The 25,562-nt window shown below is 31.7% G+C and overlaps 2 protein-coding genes across 5 annotated transcripts; one reads left to right on the forward strand and one right to left on the reverse strand.

Moving 5' to 3' along the window:
- Positions 1-1,341: 1,341 nt before the first annotated feature.
- Positions 1,342-16,746, forward strand: LOC146958420 (tripeptidyl-peptidase 2-like). Of its 4 annotated transcripts, none has more exons than XM_085739938.1 (34): positions 1,342-1,819; positions 2,926-3,004; positions 3,097-3,170; positions 3,792-3,901; positions 4,002-4,082; positions 4,450-4,536; positions 5,269-5,411; positions 6,237-6,387; positions 6,464-6,586; positions 6,734-6,817; positions 6,917-7,104; positions 7,194-7,368; positions 7,465-7,586; positions 7,682-7,761; positions 7,948-8,006; positions 8,567-8,721; positions 9,805-9,983; positions 10,362-10,474; positions 10,545-10,715; positions 10,885-11,013; positions 11,109-11,209; positions 11,291-11,408; positions 11,540-11,619; positions 11,893-11,965; positions 12,424-12,509; positions 12,601-12,652; positions 12,734-12,868; positions 13,055-13,123; positions 13,876-13,968; positions 14,161-14,268; positions 14,859-14,957; positions 15,542-15,634; positions 15,999-16,199; positions 16,382-16,746. In XM_085739938.1, exons 1-34 carry the CDS (start codon positions 1,471-1,473, stop codon positions 16,538-16,540), a joined length of 4,119 nt encoding a protein of 1,372 aa, XP_085596064.1. In that variant the 5' UTR covers positions 1,342-1,470; the 3' UTR covers positions 16,541-16,746. The 4 variants fall into 4 exon arrangements, with proteins under 4 accessions (XP_085596064.1, XP_085596066.1, XP_085596065.1 ...); XM_085739940.1 differs by having other exon boundaries at positions 14,161-14,256; XM_085739939.1 differs by having other exon boundaries at positions 4,459-4,536.
- A 58-nt stretch (positions 16,747-16,804) lies between these two features.
- Positions 16,805-21,069, reverse strand: LOC146958421 (cytokinin hydroxylase-like). The gene is made up of 4 exons (XM_085739942.1): positions 20,641-21,069; positions 19,278-19,507; positions 18,325-18,933; positions 16,805-17,453 (listed from the first exon to the last, which is right to left on the reverse strand). Exons 1-4 carry the CDS (start codon positions 20,921-20,923, stop codon positions 17,025-17,027), a joined length of 1,551 nt encoding a protein of 516 aa, XP_085596068.1. The 5' UTR covers positions 20,924-21,069; the 3' UTR covers positions 16,805-17,024.
- Positions 21,070-25,562: the final 4,493 nt, after the last annotated feature.

The raw sequence follows: 25,562 nt of genomic DNA on the forward strand, positions 1-25,562 counted from the left end.
GACCATGCGAGTAACTGACTCAGATACACGAATCAAACACTTATCTTTTACAAATCAAACATACCATAAGCTATGCCATGATAATCAAACCATCAACTTCTATAACTTTACATTGACACCATGATTTTGTTCAACATGTATTTAGCATGGGGCTAGTCCACATGTGACGTGTATCTCTGATCTCATGGAAGTTTTGAGTTTTTACGAGGATGTGAATGCGATTTTTTTTTTAATTATTTTTCAATATATATTTTTGATAGATGTCGATCTAGTAAATTATTTGCTTGTAAGATTTAGATTATCATGAGAGGAGTGGGAGTGATATGAGTTTTCTTTAAGGGAGCGAGGGACAAATTTGACTGAACTCTATTTTGGTCGTTAACTAGATTAAAAATTAGATAATACATGATTGACTAATTTATTTTTGGCGGTGGTCGAGATTTGAACCCCGACCTTGCATATATTATGCATTGTTATAGTCATTAATCTGACTATTCTTTGAGTTTAATCAAATTTAAAGAGATCGTACTAATTTGGTCCAAAATTATGACACGCCCTGTTTTAGACGGATGTACTAATGTGCTTCTAGTTTGTCATTTTTCGGATCCAACTTATTTAAGTTAATAAATTCATTTCAAAATGTAAAATAATATCAACCATCAATTATTAATCAACAAATCAAATACTCCCTCCGTCCCGGATTAACTGAGCTATTTACTAAAAAAAAGTGTCCCGAAATAACTGAGTCATTTCAATTTTCAATACTACTTTCATCATTCCCAATTCAATATATTCCACTTTTTCCTCTTTATAACTCTAATTAATACTACTTTCATCATTCCCAATTCAATATATTTCACTTTTCCATTTATTTATACATTTTTCTTAATAAGTGTGAAATGAGCCAAAGGCTCAATTAATTCGGGACGGAGGGAGTATATATTTTTTAACAACGTTGCAGATTCAAAGACATATATATTCTGGTCATTTTAATTTTATCATAGTCATTTTGTCATTGTATACTATTATTAACTTAGATGTATAAATTTGTTCACATATTTTTTTTAGGAGTGTTATTTGAACAACCATTTGATGGACAACTTATAGGACAACCATAATTTACAAAGAAAAAGTAGGTATTGACACGAAAATCAAAGCAATGGAAAGATAAAGTTAAAAATAATGTGAGTATGAGAGAAAATTGTCACAAAAGTTGTCAAAAAATGGATGTTCAAATATCATTTCTCATTTTTTTTTGAAGGATTAAAAACTTGTGAAAAACCATGAGTTTGTTGAGTTTGTTAAGATGTATTAAAGCTTGTGATAGAAGGTGCTGAGTTCACAAAACTACAACACTACCACTCGAATTAAATCCACCTATCCAATTCCATCCCGCCTCTCTCTCTCTCTCTCTCTCTCTCTCTCTCTCTCTCTCTCTCTCTCTCTCTCTCTCTCTCTCTCTCATATATTATGCATAATCAAGTTACATTCATGCGCACACTCCCTTCTCCATTTCTGATCAATCTTCACCGCACAACAAACCCAAACTTCATCAGAAGATGCAATTGGTCATTTGTCTCCGTTTCCAAACCAATGCTTAATCTTTGCTCTTCTTCCTTCACTTCTTCTCAACCCGCTGGTGATGGCGACGTCAAAGACGTGAACAACAACACCAATGCCACTGCTTCTCTCCGCAACTTCAAGCTCAATCAGTCTACTTTCTTGGCTTCTCTTATGCCCAAAACGGAAATTGGCGTCGATCGTTTCCTCCATTCGTATCCACACTATGATGGACGCGGTGTTCTCATCGCTATTTTTGGTACATTTCTTTCGTTTTGCTGTTGATTTTGAAATGATAGTGTCTTTAGTCTTGTGGATGAGCATGTAGTCAGCTGGTTTAAGGCTATGTTTGGATAAACAGTTTAATTAAGCATTTATAGCATAAGCGTTTATCATATAAAAGCTTACATATCAGCAATTTCTGCAACAAACGATAAAAAAAAAGTCAAACTGTTTTTATATAATCTATTATCTGTTTTCATAAGTTATCCTGAAAAGTTTATTGAAATAAGTTGAAAACAGCTTATCGACTTGTCATAAGCTGTTTCCGTAAGCTTTTCCAAACAGTATCACAAGTGGTTATGCCAATAAGTAAGCTCAAATAAGCCAATCCAAGTAGGTTGTAAATGTTGATCAAATTTGTTGGTCAAATTTGATCAACAGCTTACCCTTTCTTTTGCTTGTTGATCAAATTTGTATCTTTTTGGTTTGGCGGGGAGTCTGAATTCATTTGGGTTGGACGAGTTGCCTACCATGATATCATTGATCACAAGGCGAAGATAGACTATAATATAGAGAATTGCTAGCAAAGTAGCTCACTATCTGATACACTCTTTTTAACACGGATTTGACTCTTATTAAGTGAACAAATTAATGGTTGATATTATATGCACATGCAGAACAAATCATGAGTGTGTTGAAATATCAACCCTTAATTTCTCACTTTATTAATAATAATTCAGTTTAGAGTAGCCAAAACCTTTCAACACATTATGTATTATTGGCTCAAAATTATGAGCCTCGCCTCTTTGAAAGCAGGTTCCACATGGTTTAGTAGGATCCACATACATTTTGGCTAGTAATAGAGAATGTGTTGCTAGTACTCTGCTAATATATAAGCAAAAGAACTTTCGACTAAACTCATAAAGACGAACTTGTAATAATTCAATTGGACCACTGAGTTCTGTCCCTAGCTTGGGGATATGTAATTCACTTATTTTTAAACCGTTTTGTCGACTAACATCTATTGTGCATGTATTATGATATGTTTAGTGTTACGCTTTAATTGGTATTGCAATAATACACCATATTAGTTCGTATGGAAAATGTATTTAATCATGAGATCTGTGTGTTTTCACTTTTCAGATTCTGGCGTAGACCCAGCTGCTGCTGGATTACAAGTTACCTCTGATGGGAAACCAAAAATTCTTGATATCCTTGATTGGTAAATAAATCAAGTGGACTCTGTATTTTCATTTGAAATATGCATTATTGGTTTTTCGATAAATATGTGATACGTTTTTTTTTAATCTTCAGCACTGGGAGTGGAGATATTGATACATCAAAAGTGGTGAAAGCTGATGCTGATGGTTGTATTTCTGGTGCATCAGGTCAGTGATAGGGAATCAATTGTGGTCAGGAATTTGTATATATATATCATACCATTTGGCTGTTGCAACTTGTCGTTAACATTCTACATATTTGAACAATAAAACTTAATTTCTCTGCATGCTTCTTATTAGTATTATTAAATTTCTACTTGAATTAACGAGTGAAGTCACAATTGTTAACTTTTCACACTTCTAATTTTTGAATGGGACAAGTATGGCCAAAATAAACTTGAACCTGTAAACTGGATTATTGGGAAAAACCCACGTCCCATATCAGATAGATAAGACTCTTGATAAGAGTTTATAAAGAGGAGGCACTCCTCACCTTATGAGCCGGTTTGGTAAGGATGAGTTAGGCCTCAATTTCAACATGGATTAATCTGAAGTCAAATTAATACCAATACCAGGATTTTGTGTGTTTTGAATACTTGATTTCTATTGCCTGACTGATGTAAGAAATCACGAGTTTTCCCACTTCAACCGTTCTGATGATTTTTCTATAGCATCTCATCGTTTTTGTTTGCTGTTACTTTTCTCTCTTGCTTGTTTCTTCTTCCTAGTGAAAGAATGTGGGAGTAAGTTATTGTCTATTCTTTAAGCTTTCATGTAAAATTGGTTTAGGTGCTTCTTTGGTTATCAACACTTCATGGAAAAACCCTTCTGGTGATTGGCATGTGGGTTATAAATTGGTTTACGAGCTTTTTACAGAAACATTGACCTCTCGTTTGAAGGTAGGGATATAATTTTCTTAAATGCTATAGTTGCTCTTTAGACTTAATATGGCCAATCAATCAAATTTTCCCTTTTCTCCTCCTAAAATTTTATCTGCAGAAAGAAAGAAAGAAAAAGTGGGATGAGAAAAACCAGGAGGAAATTGCTAAGACTGTAAAACAACTTAGTGATTTTGATCAGGTAAATTCAATTTTTAGTTTTATACTTTTTATATATGACAGAGGCAAGTTACTGCATGTGTTGTCGTATTATTACTTTTGACCTGTATTTTTTTATTGTCCGAGTATTTTCCTTCTTTTTTTCTCACCTTTTTATTTTCAATCATATGTTAAATACTGTAAACTGTTTTTGAAAAAAGAAGGGGAATTTATTCCCTTCTTTGATGACGGTTGTGCCTTTTCTATCATATTTTTAGTTACATTAAGAAGTTGCAGATTATATGTTCTCTAATTTTGTCAATAACTTTATGCTTCTGCAGATATAATATTCTTGTTTACATATATAAATCTTCTTTTCCATGTAACATGAAATGTGATACATTTTCTAGCAACATCAGAAGGTGGAGGATGCTAAACTCAAAAAGGCTCGTGAAGATCTCCAGAATAAACTTGATCTTCTTAGAAAGCATTCCGAGGTTGTTAAATGAAACTATTGAAACATGAAACTGTTAATTTATTATAATATCCATTAATTATATGATATTCATATTTTTTTTCATCAAACATATTTTTCATGTTGAAATATAATATTTTGGATAAATGGTTGAAGTGCTGTGGTGAATGATGCATTACAGTGTCCATAACTTCTTCTAATGCGATGTGAATATGGGATGTAGCTATTTTCTTGCCTTCGTTGGTGGTTTCAACCTATGGTTTTCTTGGAGGCTTCTATATTGGGTATAGAGGGGATAGGGGAGCTGCAATGTTTAGTTAATATTCTGTTTTGTGTGCTGCACAAGGATCTCTTCTTACTTGTGACTACAACCAAGTCAACAAAGTAATAAAGGGACTGATTAGGAGCTAATTAGAAGCTAACTTACAGACTAATTGCTTGCTTAATTGCAGTAATCTACAAGATTGCATTTGACCTTGGCCTGTTATTGACATGAGTGCTAAATCCAACATTACTGTTCTCTGTTTTATAAGTGCTCTGCTACTGTTAATTCTGCTCACGACTAGTAGCAATGATAAATATTTAAAAAATGGCTGTTGCTATGTGAAATAAAGTTTGACACAATTCATTCATGGCAGAAACTCAAATTACTTTTATACTGCATTGTGCTTGTTTACTTGCCTTCTGATCCTGCTCAGTGTTTAGTCAATTGATTTTTTATTTATTTAAAAGGCAATGTTGTTTTATGTTTTAGAGCTATGATGATAAAGGGCCTGCCATAGATGCTGTTGTTTGGTATGATGGAGAGGTTTGGAGGGCCGCTCTCGACACACAGAGTCTTGAGGATGATTCAGATTGTGGGAGGCTTGCTAACTTTGTACCCTTGACTAATTATAGGTAGTGAGTACATTTGATTGTTAGTGTTGGTCTAAATTTTAATCTCAGGCGATTGCTTTCGTTCTGAAAAGTCTTGTTAAATTGAAAGATTCTCATTTTTGGACAAAGGATTTCCTACTTTTGATTCCCCATTTTCCATACACATCACAAATTAGTCAACTTTCTCCTTTTTGTCAAGACATATAAGCCTCTTTAATTTGTCTTTTCAACCTTTTATTGTCTGTTGAATCAAACATGTTGTCCTTTTGAGTTTCTATGAATTTAGTTTTCCCTTGTCACTCATATTTCAAAGAAATGCTGAACAGGATTGTAAAGATATATAGCAGAATGATGTACACATTTAAATAGGTCATAAAATAAAATGCGAAGTATTTCTGATTTTGTCTTTGATTTAAAATTTTATTCAGAAATAAATTTTCTTCCGAAGCTGAATGAATGATGAATAAGACTTGCACGGAGTACTTGTGTTATTTTTAAATCATTTCTTTCTTCTGAAACATTAAAAGTTTTATGTTATGTACATACAACATATTACCTAGTATTTACGTTTTGGAGACAACAGTCACAAAGCTTAAGCTGTTAGGTTAAGACACTAGAATGATTTTTATATTACATTCTCTAACACACCCCTCACTGAAGAGTCCTTTGGATACGACAGCGATCAAATTATGGACCACTTGGTTCTATAGGTTTTGATACCATATTATGAACTAGCCGTACCGAAGCTTAAACTATTAATGTGGATTATTGAAACAATTACCATTTTAGTTCTAATCCTCCTGGAAGATGTTCAAATTTAAAATGATTTGAATCCTAATTCTCCAGGACTGAGAGGAAGTATGGTGTCTTCAGCAAATTAGATGCTTGTGCATTTGTAGTGAATGTCTATAACGATGGAAATGTCTTAAGTATTGTGACAGACAGCTCTCCTCATGGCACCCATGTTGCTGGTATTGCTACTGCGTTCCACCCAGAGGTACGGACATGATTTTACCCATAGTGCAAATCCTATGAAAAACATTATTCATTATAATGTATGGTATTATTGTCAGGAGCCTTTGTTGAATGGAGTTGCACCCGGAGCACAATTAATCTCTTGTAAAATTGGAGACTCTCGGTTAGGTTCAATGGAAACTGGAACTGGTTTGACTCGGGCACTGATAGCTGCTGTGGAGGTGCTTCAAATGATTACTTTTCCTCATTGCATGAATATCTTGCATATCAATTATTGGAATGAATTCGTCTTTGACATTTGTTATTTTGTTTTCGTATTCTGTGATGTTTGACATAAATAACACATTACATTCTTGTTTATTTTACAGCATAAATGCGATCTTATAAACATGAGTTATGGGGAGCCAACATTGTTGCCAGACTATGGACGCTTTGTTGACCTTGTGAATGATGTATCTTTCGAGACTTCCATTTTAAGTTTTAACTAATCCAGTTATATGTGTTATTTTCCATTCTCTAAGCTATAGTTGCTTTGGGTTATTTATATTTAGGTGGTAAACAAGCACCGTCTGATATTTGTAAGCAGTGCTGGTAATAGTGGGCCAGCGCTAAGCACTGTTGGTGCACCTGGTGGTACGTCTTCAAGTATCATAGGTGTCGGCGCTTATGTTTCTCCTGCTATGGCGGCTGGTGCTCACTGTGCTGTTGAACCTCCATCTGAGGGGCTTGAATACACATGGTATGTTTGCTTATCTGTGGAAATTTTTAATTGGATGATTCCCTAAATATATATTTCACTTGCTTATGCTAGGTTTGCATCGTTGTCAGGTCTAGTCGAGGACCAACGACTGATGGGGATCTCGGTGTCTGCGTAAGTGCTCCTGGTGGTGCTATTGCTCCTGTTCCAACATGGACTCTTCAACGGCGTATGCTCATGAACGGGACATCAATGTCATCTCCATCAGCCTGCGGGGGAATTGCATTGCTCATAAGCGCTATGAAGGTTCTAGAATGTCATTCTTATTTAGATTATATGATTTAGTTCGTGGCACTTCGTAGACATTTCCTTAATATCCTGATGTGTATAATCTGCACGCAGGAAGAGGGAATTCCCGTTAGTCCATATAGCGTGAGGAAGGCCCTGGAGAACACTTCTGTTCCAATTGGTGATTCACCAGAGGATAAATTATCCGCTGGGCAAGGGCTTATGCAAGTTGACAAGTTCGATATCTTCCCTGTCTTTATCTTAAAAAAATTGCTGTAAATTGTAATATTATACGATTTGTTATTGACTTTAAACAAATAATCAATGACAGGTGTTATGAATATATACAGCAGTCTCGAAATATTCCATGTGTTTGGTATCAAATAAACATCAATCAATCTGGAAAATCAAGTAAGTTCACATCCTTTCCTGGAAATTTTGCCTTTTTCATTCGAGAAACAAAAGGCAGGAAATTGATATTTTTTTGCCTTTAAATAAATTTATTCATGCTTGTACAATTATGAAATCAATAGAATATAATAGCAGGCATTCAAAATTGAAAAAAATTATATCCCTTTATATAACTGTTGATGACAGATCCATCATCACGGGGCATCTACCTGAGAGAGGCTAATGCTTGCCAACAATCTACTGAGGTGAGATCATTCTCAACGTTGGTGTGTGTTGACCATCAGAGCATAGTTTGAGCTAGATCCTTGAAAACTATAGTTTCTAAATCGGATTAAGATTGGATTGTGGGGAAACAACTAACTGATGACTGATGGTTGAATCTAACTCTCGTGCTTGGGTTGAATAAGCAAGAATTTGTTGATTTGACAAACATAAAATATAATTTACTTTGATTTCTACGGTGACTTCAAAAGGACCCTAAAAATATTTGCTAAATTCTAAGTCTAGTCCACCGACCCACAGACATCAAAATTTTATACTAGTTTTTTGATTTCTATTAGAACCCTGTAATAATCTATAGTTTTCACAATTTGATATATTTCCATGTTTATCTTGTGTCATATTCGCTTCTCATATCACATCTGTGCTTCTTAGGTACTGATATTTGATGCATGTTTCTTACGTATATATTTTATCAAAATCTATGCATATATAATCTTATCATCAGTTAACAATAAGTTTTAGTGTAATCCCTTTGTACTCTGAATTGGTTATTTTCTTTATAATTTGTAGTACTTATTGACAGTGGACTGTGAAAGTTGATCCTAAATTTCATGAAGACGCCAACAAGCTTGAAGATTTGGTTGTATTTGAAGAGTGGATTGAGTTGCACTCTTCAGATAGCACAGTTGTGAAAGCTCCCGAATATCTACTGCTCACTCATAACGGTCGCACATTCAAGTTAGTCGATTTTCCTTCATCATCTTACTCTATTCGTCAATCCTTTTCAACTAATTTATAGCTTGTTTAACTTGTTTATAAGAGGTCTTTGGTAAAAGAGTTTATTTTATTAGTTTATAGTGTTTCTCCTCTGGTTGAACTAGCTTATTATTTTTTCTCTTGTTTTATCTTTATATTTTTAATCGAATTTCTGTTTTATCCTCTGTTAAATAGAACAAAAAATAGTAAGTAGTAATTTGAAAAACAATATTTAGTCTTTTAATATAAAGTTACACTTAAAATCTATAAAAGGTGCATCCATAATTATATTCCTACATATTTTATTTTAAATTAATGCAATTAATAAAATATATATTTAAGGACTAATTGTACTAAATAGTTTATATTTAAGATTAAAAATAACAGATAATATACTTTTGTCTACAAAACAAAAATAAATTTTATGATAAAAAAATCATATGAAAATTGGAATGCACTCGGTCTAAATATTTTTTACATCGATAACAGTCAAAATCATCTTATAGGCGGGTGACTTTTAAAATGGTTAGATTAAAGTCTAACATTTGTTATGATGCGACAAGTAATGATTGATTGACAATGTGTTTTTATTTTTTAAGCTACTTAAATAAATCTTTAGGCCTTATCATGTTTCTTACTTAAATTTCACCACCTCTTTAATCATAACAAAGTTGTACACACCTCATTAGCTCATTACGTAATAGATTTTATTTGTGATACATTCTTTATTAACATTGTCATAATTTGAGGCTTGTATTTGGGGACATGAACTTCCCATCTGTAGTCTAGAAACTCGATAGTGTTTTTTTGTGAAAAAATGTCTATTGTTACTTTCAAGGGCATATTCATCATTCAACCTTTTCGTTATCCTTGAACTTGTCTTTCTATAATCTATAACCTTCCACATCGCCGTCCTCAAAAACTTGTCTTTCAAACAATTTCATCAGAAACATTAACTACTTATGTTTCTTTCTCTCTTTTTATTTCAACTAAGTTTCTGTTCGCTAATCCTAATCTATAGTTTTGTTTCAATATAACTTACAAGTTATCTTCTTCTACTCTCAGCATATTAGTGGATCCTACCAATTTATGTGATGGTCTGCATTATTACGAAGTCTACGGTATTGACTGCAAAGCACCATGGCGTGGTCCTCTTTTCAGAATTCCAATTACTATAACCAAGCCTGTGGCCGTGATCAACAGACCTCCACAAGTTTCATTTTCAGAGATGTTATTCGAGCCAGGTGTGCATTAGTCAATCAAGTTAATCTGTATGCTTCTTTTGAGAAGAGTTTATAAAAAGGAGGCACTCCTCACCTTACAAGCCGGTTTTGTAAGGATGAGTTAGGCCTCAAATTTCAACACTTTTTCTTCTGGTAGCACACTAAGGCTGGAATTTGGATTTACATCTACATGGACATCTTAATATTAATGTTATACATTCCAACCTTGATGTTTGAGTATTTTCTTGGAACTTTATCTCTTACCCTATACGCAATGTTTTTAGAAATTTTTCTGTTTTAACTATTTTTTATTTTTTTTTATCAAATTGAGTATCCAATTCCGGTTTATATTCTTAAGTCCAAACCAATGCTTATTGTCTTAATTTTTTGTTTCATTAGGCCATATAGAAAGGAAATATATAGAAGTGCCACATGGTGCATCTTGGGTTGAAGCAACCATGAACTTATCAAGTTTTGATACCCCCAGAAGATTTTTTGTGGATACAGTTCAGGTACTGTGTACAGCCTAAGATTATGTGAAGTTAAGTATGGACCTTTTTTTAACATGCTTTCTACGTGCAGATATGTCCATTGCAAAGACCTTTGAAATGGCGGAGTGTTATAACTTTTTCCTCCCCTGCTGCCAAAAACTTCACCTTTAAGGTAGTAGGTGGTCAGACATTGGAGCTAGTCATAGCTCAGTTTTGGTCAAGTGGAATAGGGAGTCATGAGACTACGAATGTGGATCTTAAGGTAACAATTCATGTTTGTATGACAAATTTATTCTCCCCTCCCAGATATTTGGTTATGCGACTCTAATTCCTCTCTTTAACAACTTGTGGTGAAAGAAGAATTAAGAAAAGTGGGAAATTCATCACGTTTCACCGAAGATACGATTTTACTAATTAATATAAAATTCCAGATTGTGTTTCATGGTATAAAAGCTAGTCAAGAGTTAATTGTACTTGATGGGAGTGAAGCACCTGTCAGAGTTGATGCAGAAGCACTACTGGCATCCGAGAAACTTACACCTGTAGCAAATCTAAATAAGGTTATCTTGTAAAATTTGGTTCCTATTTCTTTATGTTTGTGATTTGGGATAATAAAGAGGTTAACCTCGTCTCTCAATTTATGTTAAATTTGCAGATAAGAGTCCCATATCGACCTGTAGATTCTAAGATCAGCGCACTTTCAAATGATCGTGACAAACTCCCCTCTGGAAAGCAGATGCTAGCACTGACATTAACGTGAATAATTATACATTCCATTATCTGTTTCATTTATATTCATGAGCTTTAGATGGCCTGTTCTGAAGGTTATGATTTCAGATACAAGGTCAAATTGGATGATGGAGCTGAAATAAAACCTCAAATACCATTTCTAAATGGTCGGATATATGACACTAAGTTTGAGTCTCAGTTTTATATGATTTCCGATTCAAATAAGGTATTGCGAAATTTAATTTCCTTTATGCTTTTAAAGATGAGGATTGGGAAGGGTGTTTTATTTGTCGTTTCAGATACTATTTCTCAGGCACGCTGTTCGTTTATTGTCATGTTTATACATTCTGATTATAGCGAGTATATTCAAGTGGAGATGCCTATCCAAACTCTACAAAACTCCCCAAAGGAGAATACAGTTTACAACTATATGTAAGGTAAAACTCCTTCTTGGAACTTCTACTGGACATCCACACATGCCTGATTGTTCCTTGTGTTTCTTTCCATTTAGTTCATAGCTATTCTGTTTTCTACATATCTCAGAAATAAATTTTGTCATTAGTTATTGAAGATAAGTTTTGTGGTTTTAAGGACTTTGAAGGCTTGGTTAGCTGTTAAAGCCTGCAATAAGAAAGTTGGAGTTTTAATAACCAGTGGAATATTTCTAGGCATTAAGCATTGTATATACTCATGATGTTTTATTGTTTCAGGCATGAAGACTTGCAGATTTTGGAAAAGATGAAGCATCTGGTGTTATTCATTGAGAGAAATTTAGAAGATAAGGTAGTATGTTGTATTTTGAAAACTTTATGGTATCCCTTGTATCTTTCACTTTAACTGCAGTGACATTTGTAATAACATGGTTATAAGTATTTTAATGCATTTCATCCCTCAAACTGCAAATCTCTGGTTAATAGGCATGTCAATGATCAATTGTAATTGTTATGTATTCCAAAAAATTTAAGCGCATGGCTGAATTAGAAGTAACATAGAGGTATTGCTAGATGAACTCAAGTAGGGAGAATTAGAATTAGGTGTTTCGTGAGATTACTTATTCCCAAATTCAATTATTTTTTAAGATCTCTTAAAATTGTGATCCCCCATTAACGTACACATTTCACAATACCTTAAAGAGGATATAATTTATAAATTTAAAATACATCATCAAAACAAAGGTAGTTTATTACATTCCTTCTATATATTTATTTAATTATTATTAGTATGTTTGTCTTTATTTTCAGGACATCATTCGGTTAAGCTTTTTCTCTAAGCCAGATGGCCCATTGATGGGAAATGGTTCCTTTAAGTCCTCAACATTAATTCCAGGGTACGTTGCTGGGTTACAGTCCCTAGCTACCTCTTAAAGGTTTACATTTAAATTTCACCTTGTTATAGTGCTGACATTTGCTTATTGATAGCATAAAAGAAGGATTTTATCTTGGTCCACCACCAAAAGACAAGCTTCCCAAGGTATATTCTCTTTTCTTAACCACTTAGGTATTTCCATAGGACCATTGTTAATATGTAACAACATTTATGGCATTTCCACAGAACTCTCTGCAAGGATCTGTATTGGTCGGATCAATATCATATGGAAAACTATCATTTGCCGGACAGGGGGAGCATAAAAACCCAGAGAAGCACCCTGCATCATATCGAATTTCTTATATAGTTCCTCCAAATAAGGTTGACTTATTCTCTACCTTATGCACTTACCCGCTTGAAGATCTTGTATGCTCCAATTTCCACAATCTCACACACGCGTGTTGGTTTGCACACGCACTCAAGCTGCACCGGTGTATATAAACTAGCATAAAATGTGTGATGTATGTTGATGTCTAATCACACTCTCTTATTGCCTTGTGTTTGAAGATTGATGAGGACAAAGGAAAAACTTCTTTATCTTCCAAGAAGACTGTTTCTGAACGTTTAGAAGAAGAGGTATGAATGTTAGTCATATTCGGCACAAGAGCTTCCTTGTTTTCTATCCACATTTTTTGGCATGGCTGAATATGCATTCTTTTACGTCTATTTGCTGAAGTGTTATAAAAAAATTAAGTGTTTTGAATTGTTATCTACTTTAAATTTTCAATAGTTTAAAGTGTTTTTCAAATGAGTACATGACCAATAACAACAAGGACTGCACATGGTTAATCTTTTAAAGTTGAAGCTAATTATCTTTACGGATTTCACTCAATAACATTTTAAAACATTTTGCATTTGTTGATTTTTCTATTGAAAACCCATCTTTGTAGAATCTTCCATATTCTCTCAAATATAATTAAAAATGGGTTAATAATATAATCCAAAACGGACAAATTCTAGTTTATATTTTCGTATGCTTTGCAGGTAGCCTTGTGCTGTTGTTGTACTTTTCTTTTCTCTGTAATGATCTTTTTAATCAAAATTAATGCATCAGTAATTTAATAAAAAATGATAGATAAACATTGGCTGTCATGATGAGTGGAAGATGTGTACATTTCTGTTTATGTCCAAACAGTTTACACACACAAGATTATCTGGGGTCTTTGTAGAGGGTCCTAATTTTGTTTTACTTTTCCATCTCTCCATATCCAAAAAATTCACTTAAAGTTCTTAGTCATGAGTGACAATGTAGATTATATACTGTAGATTTCAGATAGTATATGTTTTGTCCTAATGATAACTTAAGTTAGCCTTGGCTTGTCTACTAGGTGCGAGATGCAAAAATGAAAGTGCTAGGAGGGATAAAACAAGAAAGTGATGAAGATCTCTTAGAATGGAACAAGTTGTCTGTCTTGCTCAAGGTATATAAATTTGATCTAAACTCCTAGTTTAAGTGGTTGACTCACCGTCATTTGTTTCAGGACTCTTAATTATATTGATTTGCTTTTCATTTTAAATATTTTTATTTATATTTTTTGAAAAATTCATTCAGCTGTTTACTATGCACATCCTAGATTACAAATAATAGCAAAATCTGTTATGTTACCTTGTAGTCGGAATATCCAAAGTACACTCCGTTGCTTGCAAAGATTTTGGAAGGCTTGGTTTCTAGGAGTAATATCAAAGACAAATCCCATCATCATGAAGAGGTACATACCACGGTAATCAAATGTTAGATAGTATTTCCTCCTTTCCCAGTCTCTAGTTTTCTTTCCTAACAGTTAGCTTGAAACAATATTTTTGCCCCTTCTCCTAAAATCTAATATCTTTGAAGCATGATCTACATGATCTGAACTTTTGATCTATCATTAATTTCACAAAAAGCTTAGTTGTTTAATGTGTATATACGAGACAATACTTACTGTTAATGGATCTTGTAACACGTGAACACAAAGGGTGGGGATCTAGTAACTCTAAAGAGTGCAGTGTAAATATTGCATTTTTACACTCTTGATTATCTTTTTCGCATGATTCAAAATTTGCCAATCAACATTCTTTGGTATCTTATTTAACAGTCAACATTTATATTTTGAAAGCATATTATACATTAATGTGAAATCCTATCTTCCTAGCCGTGCAATTATGTAATTATCATGCATAAAAAATAAATTACCAAGTAAGTTTTTAAGTTTTTTTAAATTCACGACATTGGGTTGATGCAACTAAGTGTTGATAAATAGTTGTTCAGTTTTGTGTTGTGTAAATGATTTAAAAAGGCTTATTCTGAGACAATTACGAATATGCATTGCAGATAATTAATGCAGCAAATGAGGTGATCGACAGTATTGATAGAGAAGAGCTGGCAAAAATTTTTGCACTGAAAAGTGATCTGGATGATGAGGAAGCACAGGTACTTAACACTTTTCATGTGCTTTTAGTTATCCCTGTTACCTACTTATGTATCACTGTAGTCCTCTATTTATTCAAAATAAAGGGAGAAAAAAATTAAAATCAGGAAATAGATCTTATGAAGTTTGCACGTCCATGCAGTGAAATCTCAATGGTTAGAATACATGTAACCATATTTATCCTTTCTATTTAATTGTGCAAAATGCAAAACTTTAGGGTTCAGATCATTTGCAGTTGATTTTTTAACTGAAAAAACATCCTAATCCATATAGTTGACACGGCAGTTGAGTGATATTTGTTCAGAAGATTTTGCAGTCTCACATTATTAACTATGACTTTTGTGCTTGATTTTTGTAATTATAGATGTTGATGCTATAGTTTGTCTGAAAACAATGACATGATACTTTGAACATTTTTATACACCAAAAGTGTATTAAAAGTTCATTCAGTTGTTGTTTAGCTAAATTTTTTATGGAACCTCATTCTGCATGGAAAAATAAATTTTGGTACCACATTTACTACTTACACTGTTGTTTTTTAGTTTGCATGTTATTGGTAATTGATGATATTTTAATCTAACTACAGAAAACCAAGAAAAAGATAGAATCAACCCGGGACCAGTTAGCAGAGGCACTTTACCAGAAGGGGCTTGCACTAGCAGAAATTGAGTCTTTAAAGGTTGGAGATTTTATACTATTTAAATCAATGTATGCTATTGTAAAATATAACTTGTTAGTAACTCCAGAATTTAGAAAATATCCCTGTACTGACTACTGCGGCAATTTTTTCCCCTCGCTTGAACTCAAACCATTGACATAAAGAAGTGCTACTCTTCTTTCGAGAGCTTGGAATTACATTAGATCAGTCTAACTACAATTTTCATGATTTTTCCTGCTTGTGCTATGTAAAATTCGGAAGAGTGTATTTGAGTGTTATGGTGTTACTGTGTTAAAATAAATAAAAGCTTTTCAGAGTGATATTAATGTTATTTACTTTTATTATCAATTGAAAGTTGACATGCTTGACTTGTACATTGTCAAAGGAGGTAGATAACTCCCCGGCTGCAGCTACAACAGAAGGTGCAAATCCCGTCGAGCAATCAAAGGATGATGGCATTCATCCAGATTTGTTTGATGAAAACTTTAAGGAACTGAAGAAATGGGTTGACGTTAAGTGCACAAAATATGGGATCCTGTTGGTGACACACGAGAAACGTAGTCAAAGGATTGGGACAGCATTGAAGGTATTTTCTTTTTCAAAGTCTTGTTATGTTACAGAATCATTTGTTCCCTTTCTCTTCTATTCTTTTTTCTCGTTTCTGAAAGTGTTTCTATTATAATGATCAAAGAGTATTGGTAAAGGGACAATTCTTTAATAAACAATGATATTAATCTTACCAGAACCTTGTTTTTCAACTGGATGCAGGTACTAACTGACATAATTCAAGACGATACTGAGCCTGCGAAGAAGAAACTATATGAACTAAAGCTCTCTTTGCTTGAAGAAGTTGGATGGAATCATTTAGCTACATATGAGAGACAGTGGATGCTTGTACGTTTTCCCCCTAGCTTACCCCTTTTCTAGGGTTTTCCATATGTGAAACAGGTTGCTGTGGAATGGCATTCCTTGCCAGTTGCATCAGCATAAGCTTTAAGATATCTTAGGTATCCATCCAATCATGTTTTGTATGGGTTTCAATTATATATGCATCAAGGGATTGCCATTTACCATCCCTTGGACATTGTAATAATCACAAAATTAACTTGGATTTAATGATTCTTTTTGTCATAGTTTTTTATATTCAATATTTTGAATTTAGAATTCAGTATCTGTAGGGATGAATACATATAGGAAAAATTTGTGATCTTATTATTGATATTTCCAACATACTTGTAAAATAAAACCAAACAAAGGGATTGCTAAAAAAAATTGGCTCCTAAAAAAATTGGCTCCTCAATAACAAGTGGAGGGCCGCATGGTTGGAAAGCCGATCAATTAACTATTCCCTCTGAAATGAAATATAAGTAAAAAAATTCAAAAAAATATAATTTAGTGGAGTAAGTATACCCTAATTAAGGGGTTGAACAATGAGAGGAAGTCCATGAGCTGGCCTTAGGGAGAGCATGATGGCTGGTGAATGATGGTAATTTGGTGAAACCTTAAAAGTGAAGTTAGAGAGAAGTATTGTTAACACTATCTTGTACTCCATAAATGTCAAGTTTCTACCCACACACATTCTCCCTCCAAACCCAAAAGGTAAATACCCCATCTTGTGTTTGCATCCACCATTAACATCATCCATGAACCTCTCTGGTTTGAACTCATTCACATCATCTCCCCATAATTCAGGGTCATGGTGCATTGCTACTACATCGATCCACATGTTGGTTCCATTAGGCACTGTTACATCATCAACTTGAATGTCTTCTCTTGCTTGTCTTTGCACATTTGGTGCTGGTGGGTATAGTCTTAGAACTTCATTCATCACATATTTCATCTGCATGTATATAATAAAGCTCATACATATTAAAAATTGAACAAAATTGAATTTTCAATTAATCCTAGTCAAATCTATACATCTTTTGCAAAAGATCATGACATGCACATACATGGATAGCACATGTTTAGTCTATCCTATTGATATATATTTAATTATTTATGGGATCGTGTGCTCCATTTGATTTAATTTTATTTAGTTTAGTATGAAAAGCAAAAAAGAGATTGAGGTCTTTTTTTATCAATTTCAAAGTCAATCTAGTACATACCGCGTCATTGTACCAAAAGCTAATGCTTTATCGTAAACTAAATAATAAATTACGAAAAAAGTGATACTTTGTTTTCCATAACTTGATTTATATTTTTCTTAAAATATTGAAGTAATAGCCTTTTGCTGCTTTAGGTATGTTGACGTAATCGAATCATAGTGTTGGTTCATAAGTTCCTAATCATAGAAACTCGTCACCTTATCAAGACAAAATGATAATATTTTTTTAGGGGAAGACAACAAAATAATATTGGACAAGTGAAAAAACTTTCATTATATCAAGATAAAAAAATTCGCATGTTCGTGCTATATGATATCACATAAATTTAGAAATATACATTACAACAGAAATATTTGAAAGGTAAAAATTATATAAGATATATATCTATTCAAAATTATATGATTATGAAAATTCAAAAATATTGTTGATTAAAGTTAATATAGATGAATTAATTAATCGTTAAAACAAAATTGAACAGAAAAATAGGGAGTTATTTTTAATTTAATTCCACCAAAGGCACAGTTATTTTTTTAATAAAACTTGATGGCCAAAAACTATATACTATATATAAAAATAAATACTATATATCGAAAACATAATTACCTTCTTTAAACCAGCAAGCATCGTGATATCAAGCTCATTGTTTCCCACAACTTCTTTAATCTCTTGTCTTAATTGATTTTGCCAATCTTCATGTGTGGCTAGAAGCAACAAAGTCCATGTGATAGCAAGTGCTGTTGTTTCATGTCCACCAAAGAAGAAAGTCTTGCATTCATCAACTACTTCTCTTGATGTAAGTGTTTTTCCCAATTTGCCATCTTCATTATTTTCTTTTAGCAACAATCCTAATAAATCCTTTCGAGAATTCTGTTTAGGTGAATTTTTCCTAGCTTCTACAATTGACAATAAGAGTTTGTCGATTTCTTTGCCAAGTTTTTTGGCCTCTAAATTTTTCTTGACATTAAAGTACTTGCCAAAGGGAACACCTACATATCGATTGGTGTTAAAGAGAGTCATTTGTAAGGCTCTTAACTTGTCAAATACCTCTTTAGCATTTTCATCTTCCGCACCAAAACTTGTTTTTGCTATGATCTCTCCGGCTATTGTTATAATTTCTTTCTCCATGTCGATTTCATGGTTGCCAAAGTTTATTTGGCTAGTCCATCTATCTATCATTTTATTTGTAGATTCAATCATCATGCTTGCCATCACCTATACGTTGCACAAGATATAGTGTAAAACTTATTAGAATATGCCAGTGGCAAAGTAAAAAATAAATAAATAAAAATCAATTTTAACTAACAATAGAATTGAGAGCCGTTTGTTATATTATTATATAAAAAAAAAAGTGATTTTGAATTTTAAAAACTGTATTGGCAGCCCTAAATCAATTTGTATGGTGGGACATTATTTATATCTTATTACATGGGTTGGTGATGGAATTAGTAAAAAAGTTGAATATTCAACCAGGTACAAAATTCTCTTTTGTATATTCAAAATGCTGAATGTGAATATTTTCCCTACAAATTCCATACTAAGGACAGAAAGAAAGATACCTTGAGGTTAAGGGGATTGAATGCTGGTGCAACAATGTGACGGTGACGTACCCAATCATTACCCTCGACCATGACCAACCCACTTCCAAACATGGGATCTCTATCATTTCTAAAAACACTTGGCTTTCCCCATCTCTTTGCCATCACTTCTATTGACATTTTCTTCAAGAATTCTGCATTCGCAATGTACAAAAATGGTTCTGTACCTAGCCAGTAAATGAACACCTTACCTACACAAACAAATATTATTCTCATAATTAAGATTGAGTTTCTAGTGCAAAATATTGTACAATATGGCTAGATATATAACTTATAAGATTAGTGTATTATTTCTATGTTAAAAAAATTCTATGTTAAAAAGGTTTTTGTATCGGCAGGGCCGTCCCTATATATTTGGAGGCTCGGCTCTCAATCAAAAATAGGCCCCTAATAAAATAAAAATGTAATTTTTTTAAAAGAGCAATCATCTATTTAAATTGAAAATAAGATCCGTAAAAATAAAAATACAACTTCAAGCTAATATCTTTATCAATCTTCTAAGTTGTTAATTTCCCTAGTTAATTTGCACACATGTAAAAATAAAAGGTTTATAATGTTTTATTTGAGAGAATAATTATAATGTTTATTCTTTAAAAAAAATTATGATGTTTGTTGTTAGAGAATTAGAGCTTTACTATTTTATACGATAAGTATTGACGAAAAATTACAATTAATGCTCTAAGAAAAAAATATATTGTGTTTTTATTTGTAAATATAGAATCTAATATGTTAAGGAGAATTTGGTTGAATTGAATAGAGTATTGAGATTTAACCAAAAAAAATAGAGTATTGAGGATAGACGAGACTCAAATTAAAAAAATTAATAAAAGAAAAAAAAGGAAAAGAGAAAAACTGGATAGAAAAATTAATCAAAGAAGAAAAACTAAGAAAATGTAAAGAAAAATCAATCAAAGAAGTAAGAAGAAGAAAAGGAAAAGAAAAATTAATCAAAAAGAAACAGGAAATTTAAAAGAAATAAAAGAAAAAAGGGAATCCTGGGTGTTGAACACCTGACGCTCACATGGCAACGCTAGCTTATACCGCTGGGACGAGAGAAGAGTTGCTAAGTTTTTGTCGCGCTATTTCTATATATTATGTTTTTGTATGCAGTCTACCAAAAAAAAAACATTTGGGCCCCCAAAATTTGGAGGCCCAGCTCAGTAGAGCTGTTTGCACCCCCTCAAGGACGGCCCTGTGTATCGGTATTGTAGTTGCACCAACTATATTTGCATGCTTTTTGCTGTAATATTAAGGTTTTGGTCAATTTAAAATCAACTACGTAACCGTGACTGCTGCCACAATTTAGAACAATGGGGAGACTTACCGTACGATTTTTGCCAAGAAGAAAAGTAAGGAAAAACTTGTGAGTGAATATCATTTGAGAGATTTGAGGATGCAACGCAAGATTTAATGCTATTCTTTATTTTCATCTCTTCAATGTTTCCAAATGGAAAACTTGGAGTTGGCCCTCCAAACCCATTTCTTTTAAGCTTCTTGTGTATTTGGATAGGGAAAATCCACCAAGAAAATGTTAGTATCAAGAGAAATAAGAGGCATAGTGTTGCCAACAAGGCAACAAAGATGCCACATAGCCATATAAACTCCATTTATCTATGTATATATATTGTATGATCGTATTAATATAAGCTTTTTTTATAAAATAAAAAAAAAAAAAGATATTAATAAGCTTCTATATATATATCTCTGTTTGTCTCTCTATTTTAAGCTTCTTTTTAATGTTTGGTGCTTTGATGTTGGAACAAAAATGATTTGGGTATTTATAGAAGAAAAGGGATTGGGTATTATATGGAACCGTGGCATTTGACTATGAAAACATATTTTGTTTTCCGTGGAACCCTTTGACCCTCACATGGTATAGATTTGAATATCTCTTCTTATTTGGTCCAACTTTTGTTTTGTTTCAAATGTCTTGGTCGGAATTGTTTTCAAATATTTTTAGTGGGACCAAAGATATTATCGGCTGCATAAGTTAATCATCATTTTAGGCTGTGTTTGGTAACACAAATAAGTTTGTTGGATGAAAATGTGATGTGTTTGGTAACAAGCTTTTCTCACGAGCTTATAGCTTTGTTTGAAAAGCTATTTCAAGTAGCTTTTTAGCTTATAGCTGGTAGCTTTTTACAATTTCTTCCATTTTTAACCTTTAATATTATTTTTTATAAAAATAAATTGCCCACTAAAAAGGAAAAAAACTGCCCACGTTCCTTTTTTTTGTTGTTGTAGAAAACTGCGCACTTAGGTACCACTCTATTATTCATTTTTCTTTAATTCTCTTTTTTTTCGTTGATTTTTATTTTTTTAACTCTAGTTCTTTTTTTTTTAGGATTAATTCTAGTTCTTTAAAATATTGTTCCAAAAGGCACACATTCTATTGAACTTATATATTCATATTATCATTTTTTTTTTCTTTTGACTTGTTTACTGATTAAAATAAAAAGAAAAAAATCATTAATAAAATATAAAAATATAAAAATGAAGGTACTGTTTGGCCCAGCTTTTGAAGAACTTATCTTCTCCTTAGAAGGTGAAGTTGGGCCAAACACAATTTAGACTAAGCTGCTTAATTAAAAAGTAACTTTTTAATATAGAAGAAAAACAAGGAAAAAGAACTTTAAAAAGAAGGAGATGAAAGCTACTTCTACAAGCCTCGCCTAACTTATTTTCCATACTCTCCTCTTCGATTCCCGTGAGGAAACCTTTTATGTTTTTTTATTTTTATTTTTTCTTTCTTACGACGTGTGCTCCTCTATTGCTATGTATTATTTTTTGTTTTAACAATATCATTTGGTTGATATATTGCTATAATTTGTTTATGTTAAAATTGGCTATCTTTTGTTAACCATGTTCACAAATTGGTTATAAAAAAAACCTATTCAAAATTAGGTACTGTTACTTTGTTTTTGAAAAATGATATACTAGTACTTAAATAATATTTTTCTCATGAGATCACTCTAGCACTTGCTCTTTGAAAGAAAAAATACCTCGTAAATTAAAAGGTCCATTATTAATATATGTTTAATCAATAATTATTTTTATTCAGGCCTTTTGATATAATTTACATTCTCGTTAAATGATTTCTCTTTTGTAAAATATTGCATTGAATATTTGAATATAAATATTTATAGGTTTTTAAATTTTATAACATATAATATATAGATTTAAAAATAATTTTTTCTTTTATTTTAAAAAGACTTAATCGTTAAATCCTAAGGCTTTTTCATCCATAAAAGAAAAAACATCGTAATTTTTTTATTGTTTATGAAATATCTTCAAAAATTACTTAATATGACAATGGGTGTGTGTGTGTGTATATATACGAATCACGTCTTTAAATATAATATTTTTAATTTAGTTTTTCATTGCAAAATTATTTATTGATTACTTAGAATAAAATAAGACTTTCTTAAAATAAATTCATTTTATTTGAAAATATTATCAAACACTTTAAAAAATATTTTAAAATAAAGAACAATATTTACCAAACAACTTTAACTTTATTTTTAAAGCTCTTATTGTTGACTTTAAGTTTAAAGTAACTTTTATGCTAAAAATAAGTCAGGCCAAACGGTACCGAAGTCAGACAGGATTTGTTAAAAAAATATATCAATTAAATTCATAAATCACAGTTTTCATTTTGAAGATAAAAAATACTTTGAAATAAATTAAATATTTAAGATAAATATATAAGTTTTTTTTTTTTGAAGGAAGATAAATACTATATAAGTTGAAAATATTTATAAATGTAATTTATAAAAAAATAAAGATACATGTACTTTTATGTCATTTTATATTTATCGCTCATTTTAAAAGTTAATTTTACCAAACACTTTAATTTCAAACAGCTAGCTTTTCAGCTATAAGCTTTCAGCTATCAGTCATCAGCTATAAGCTAGCTTTTCAGCTATCAGCTAGCTTATCAGCTATCAGCTAACTTATAGCTTATTTTTACCAAACAGAGCCTTATCCTTAATATGTTTTTTTAAAGAATGTCCTAAAAAATTGTCAAGGATGGATAAAATTTTGTATAGCGGCAAATAAAAATATATTTAAATTATCAAAAATATTATCAAAATTATAATTTTTTTTTTTTTGAAACAAACAGAACTTAGCTCATATCAAAATTATAATTTAACACAAATATTAGTAGTTACTCTGTCATTAGTTATTTATTTGTCATTTTTGAATAATATTTTTTTATTGTTATTGTTATCATTGTACTTTGTGTTAAATTATAATTTTGATAATATTTTCGATAATTTAATTTTTTTTTTTTTGTGGTGGCCGAGGTTTGAACCCCGGACCTTGCATATATTATGCATTGCCCCTACCAACTGAGTTAAGCTCACGAGGACAATATAATTTAAATATATTAGTTTACATTAAAGTTTTTCCATATATAAATATATTATTATAAAATACAAGTGACATATAATAGCATATAAAATCATATTCTCTAAAATACCATGTAAAATATTTAAATGGAGTTTAATTTTATTAATTGATCTATATGTTAACTCGTTAGTATATTTAAAGATATGACTTGTTACTTATTTAAATAAGTCAATCTCAAATATATTGTTAACTATATTAACAAGTCATCATATCAAATTTTAAAAAAAATCAGACTCAACTAAAAACAAGCCTATGACTGATAGCAGTCCGATCTAAGTATTAAATTGTTTGACCAAATAAAGTTTGAATTCTATAAAGTTTAACTTGGTCTAGTCTATTCTATTCAAACACCTATTTTTTTCAGCAATTAATTATATAACAAAAATATGTCGAATTATTTGTAAAAAAAAATGTCGAATTAGCATAGGGTTTAAGACATGTTAGTGTGGATTGCAAATGGAAACATGTTTCCATAAATTCGTTTAGAGACTTCACTAGACTTTAATTTTCTAATGCAAATTCATCAGAATTGATTAAAAGAACACTATGAAAAAATAAATTGACCATCTTCAATTTCAAATGTTTATTTTATGATTTGGTAAGTGTAAAAGAGGAAATTGTCCAATTCATATAAGGTGTCATTTATGGTGGGAAGGTTTGTTACTTTTGTACATGGCACCTTGTTAATTAATGTTTATTTATGAATATAACCATGCATTAACGTAAATTTATTTATGAATCAAGACAATTTCTTTTTGTTATAATTCTTGACATGGGTCCTTCACGGGTGAAAAGTTTTAGTAATCATTCCTACGATTTGCAAGACGACGTTTTTTAAGTATCAATTCACACTTTTTTATTTAAAATTTTATTTTATACTAAACAAATTAAAAAAAAAAGGAAAAAAAAAGGTCATAAGTGAGGTTTTGTTTTGTTTGTTTATGTGATAAATATATTAATGGACATCTAAGGTTATATTCATTTATGTGGAGGAGAAAAATTTAATTTGAAAAAAAGTCTATTGCCGGGTAAAAATTGTTTCCCATGATGAGAAAATTTGACCCTTCTGTCTTCTCCCACCATACACGTCACGTTCAGTTCATATGTAAATGTGAGAAACAAAAATGGTACAACTTCAACAAAAAGAATAAGGTTCTTGTCAACGTGGTATATTATTAGTACTAGAGAAACAAAACTCAGCACCGTCTTTAGTTTCCAAAAAAAAAGAAACAGAAAAATGTGTACTGCGTGTGCATTGCGAACACACGAGCTCTACGCGCAGGCAAGAGGGGGCATTGTTTTACCCTTTATTATTTTATTACTAGTCTACACTACCAGTGATACATGAGCGTATAAAATACTATTACTTCATTTAAATACTATTTTGTTTTGCACAACAATATTTAAAAGGATTTGACTTTGTTACCAATCCATCTGGATCAACTTGCAGATACATCAAAATGGTTGGATTAGACATCCTGACTTTGGTTTGAACTTTAACTTCTCTGTTTTTGTGTGTGAGTTTTTAATGGTCATTTGTCATATTTTTTGTTTAAAAGAAATATTTAACTTTTATTTTAACTATCTCTAAAGTCAAACACAATCTAATACTTAAAATAATTGTGCATCGAAATTTAATATATCGTAATTCTAACTAACTTTTTGGTGAGTAAAAAAAATAAAATTAAATCATTGGTTACGTAATGAAGTAATTGCATAAGGTGAATAATGAACGTTATATGATCTTTGAATAAGAAACCACAAGAAGTAACTTAAAAAAGAAAAAGAAAAAGAAAAATGGTCTTATCTATGATTACATTGACAAAAATAACT

This window comes from Medicago sativa, chromosome 1 (assembly GCF_051527215.1).
Source record: "Medicago sativa cultivar Bolivia chromosome 1, Bolivia_mono, whole genome shotgun sequence".
In the NCBI taxonomy this organism is placed as follows: domain Eukaryota; kingdom Viridiplantae; phylum Streptophyta; class Magnoliopsida; order Fabales; family Fabaceae; genus Medicago; species Medicago sativa.

Excerpts from the sequence above, each read along its gene's own strand:
- LOC146958421 (XM_085739942.1), bottom strand. The coding sequence starts at position 20,923 with ATGGAGTTTATATGGCTATGTGGCATCTTTGTTGCCTTGTTGGCAACA. Across the intron at positions 19,508-20,640 it reads TTCTTGGCAAAAATCGTACG|GTAAGGTGTTCATTTACTGG; the intron begins GTAAGTCTCCCC and ends TTGTTTGTGTAG. Across the intron at positions 18,934-19,277 it reads TCAATCCCCTTAACCTCAAG|GTGATGGCAAGCATGATGAT; the intron begins GTATCTTTCTTT and ends TGCAACGTATAG.
- LOC146958420 (XM_085739938.1), top strand. The coding sequence starts at position 1,471 with ATGCATAATCAAGTTACATTCATGCGCACACTCCCTTCTCCATTTCTG. Across the intron at positions 13,124-13,875 it reads CTGAACGTTTAGAAGAAGAG|GTGCGAGATGCAAAAATGAA; the intron begins GTATGAATGTTA and ends CTTGTCTACTAG. Across the intron at positions 14,269-14,858 it reads ATGAAGAGGTACATACCACG|ATAATTAATGCAGCAAATGA; the intron begins GTAATCAAATGT and ends TATGCATTGCAG.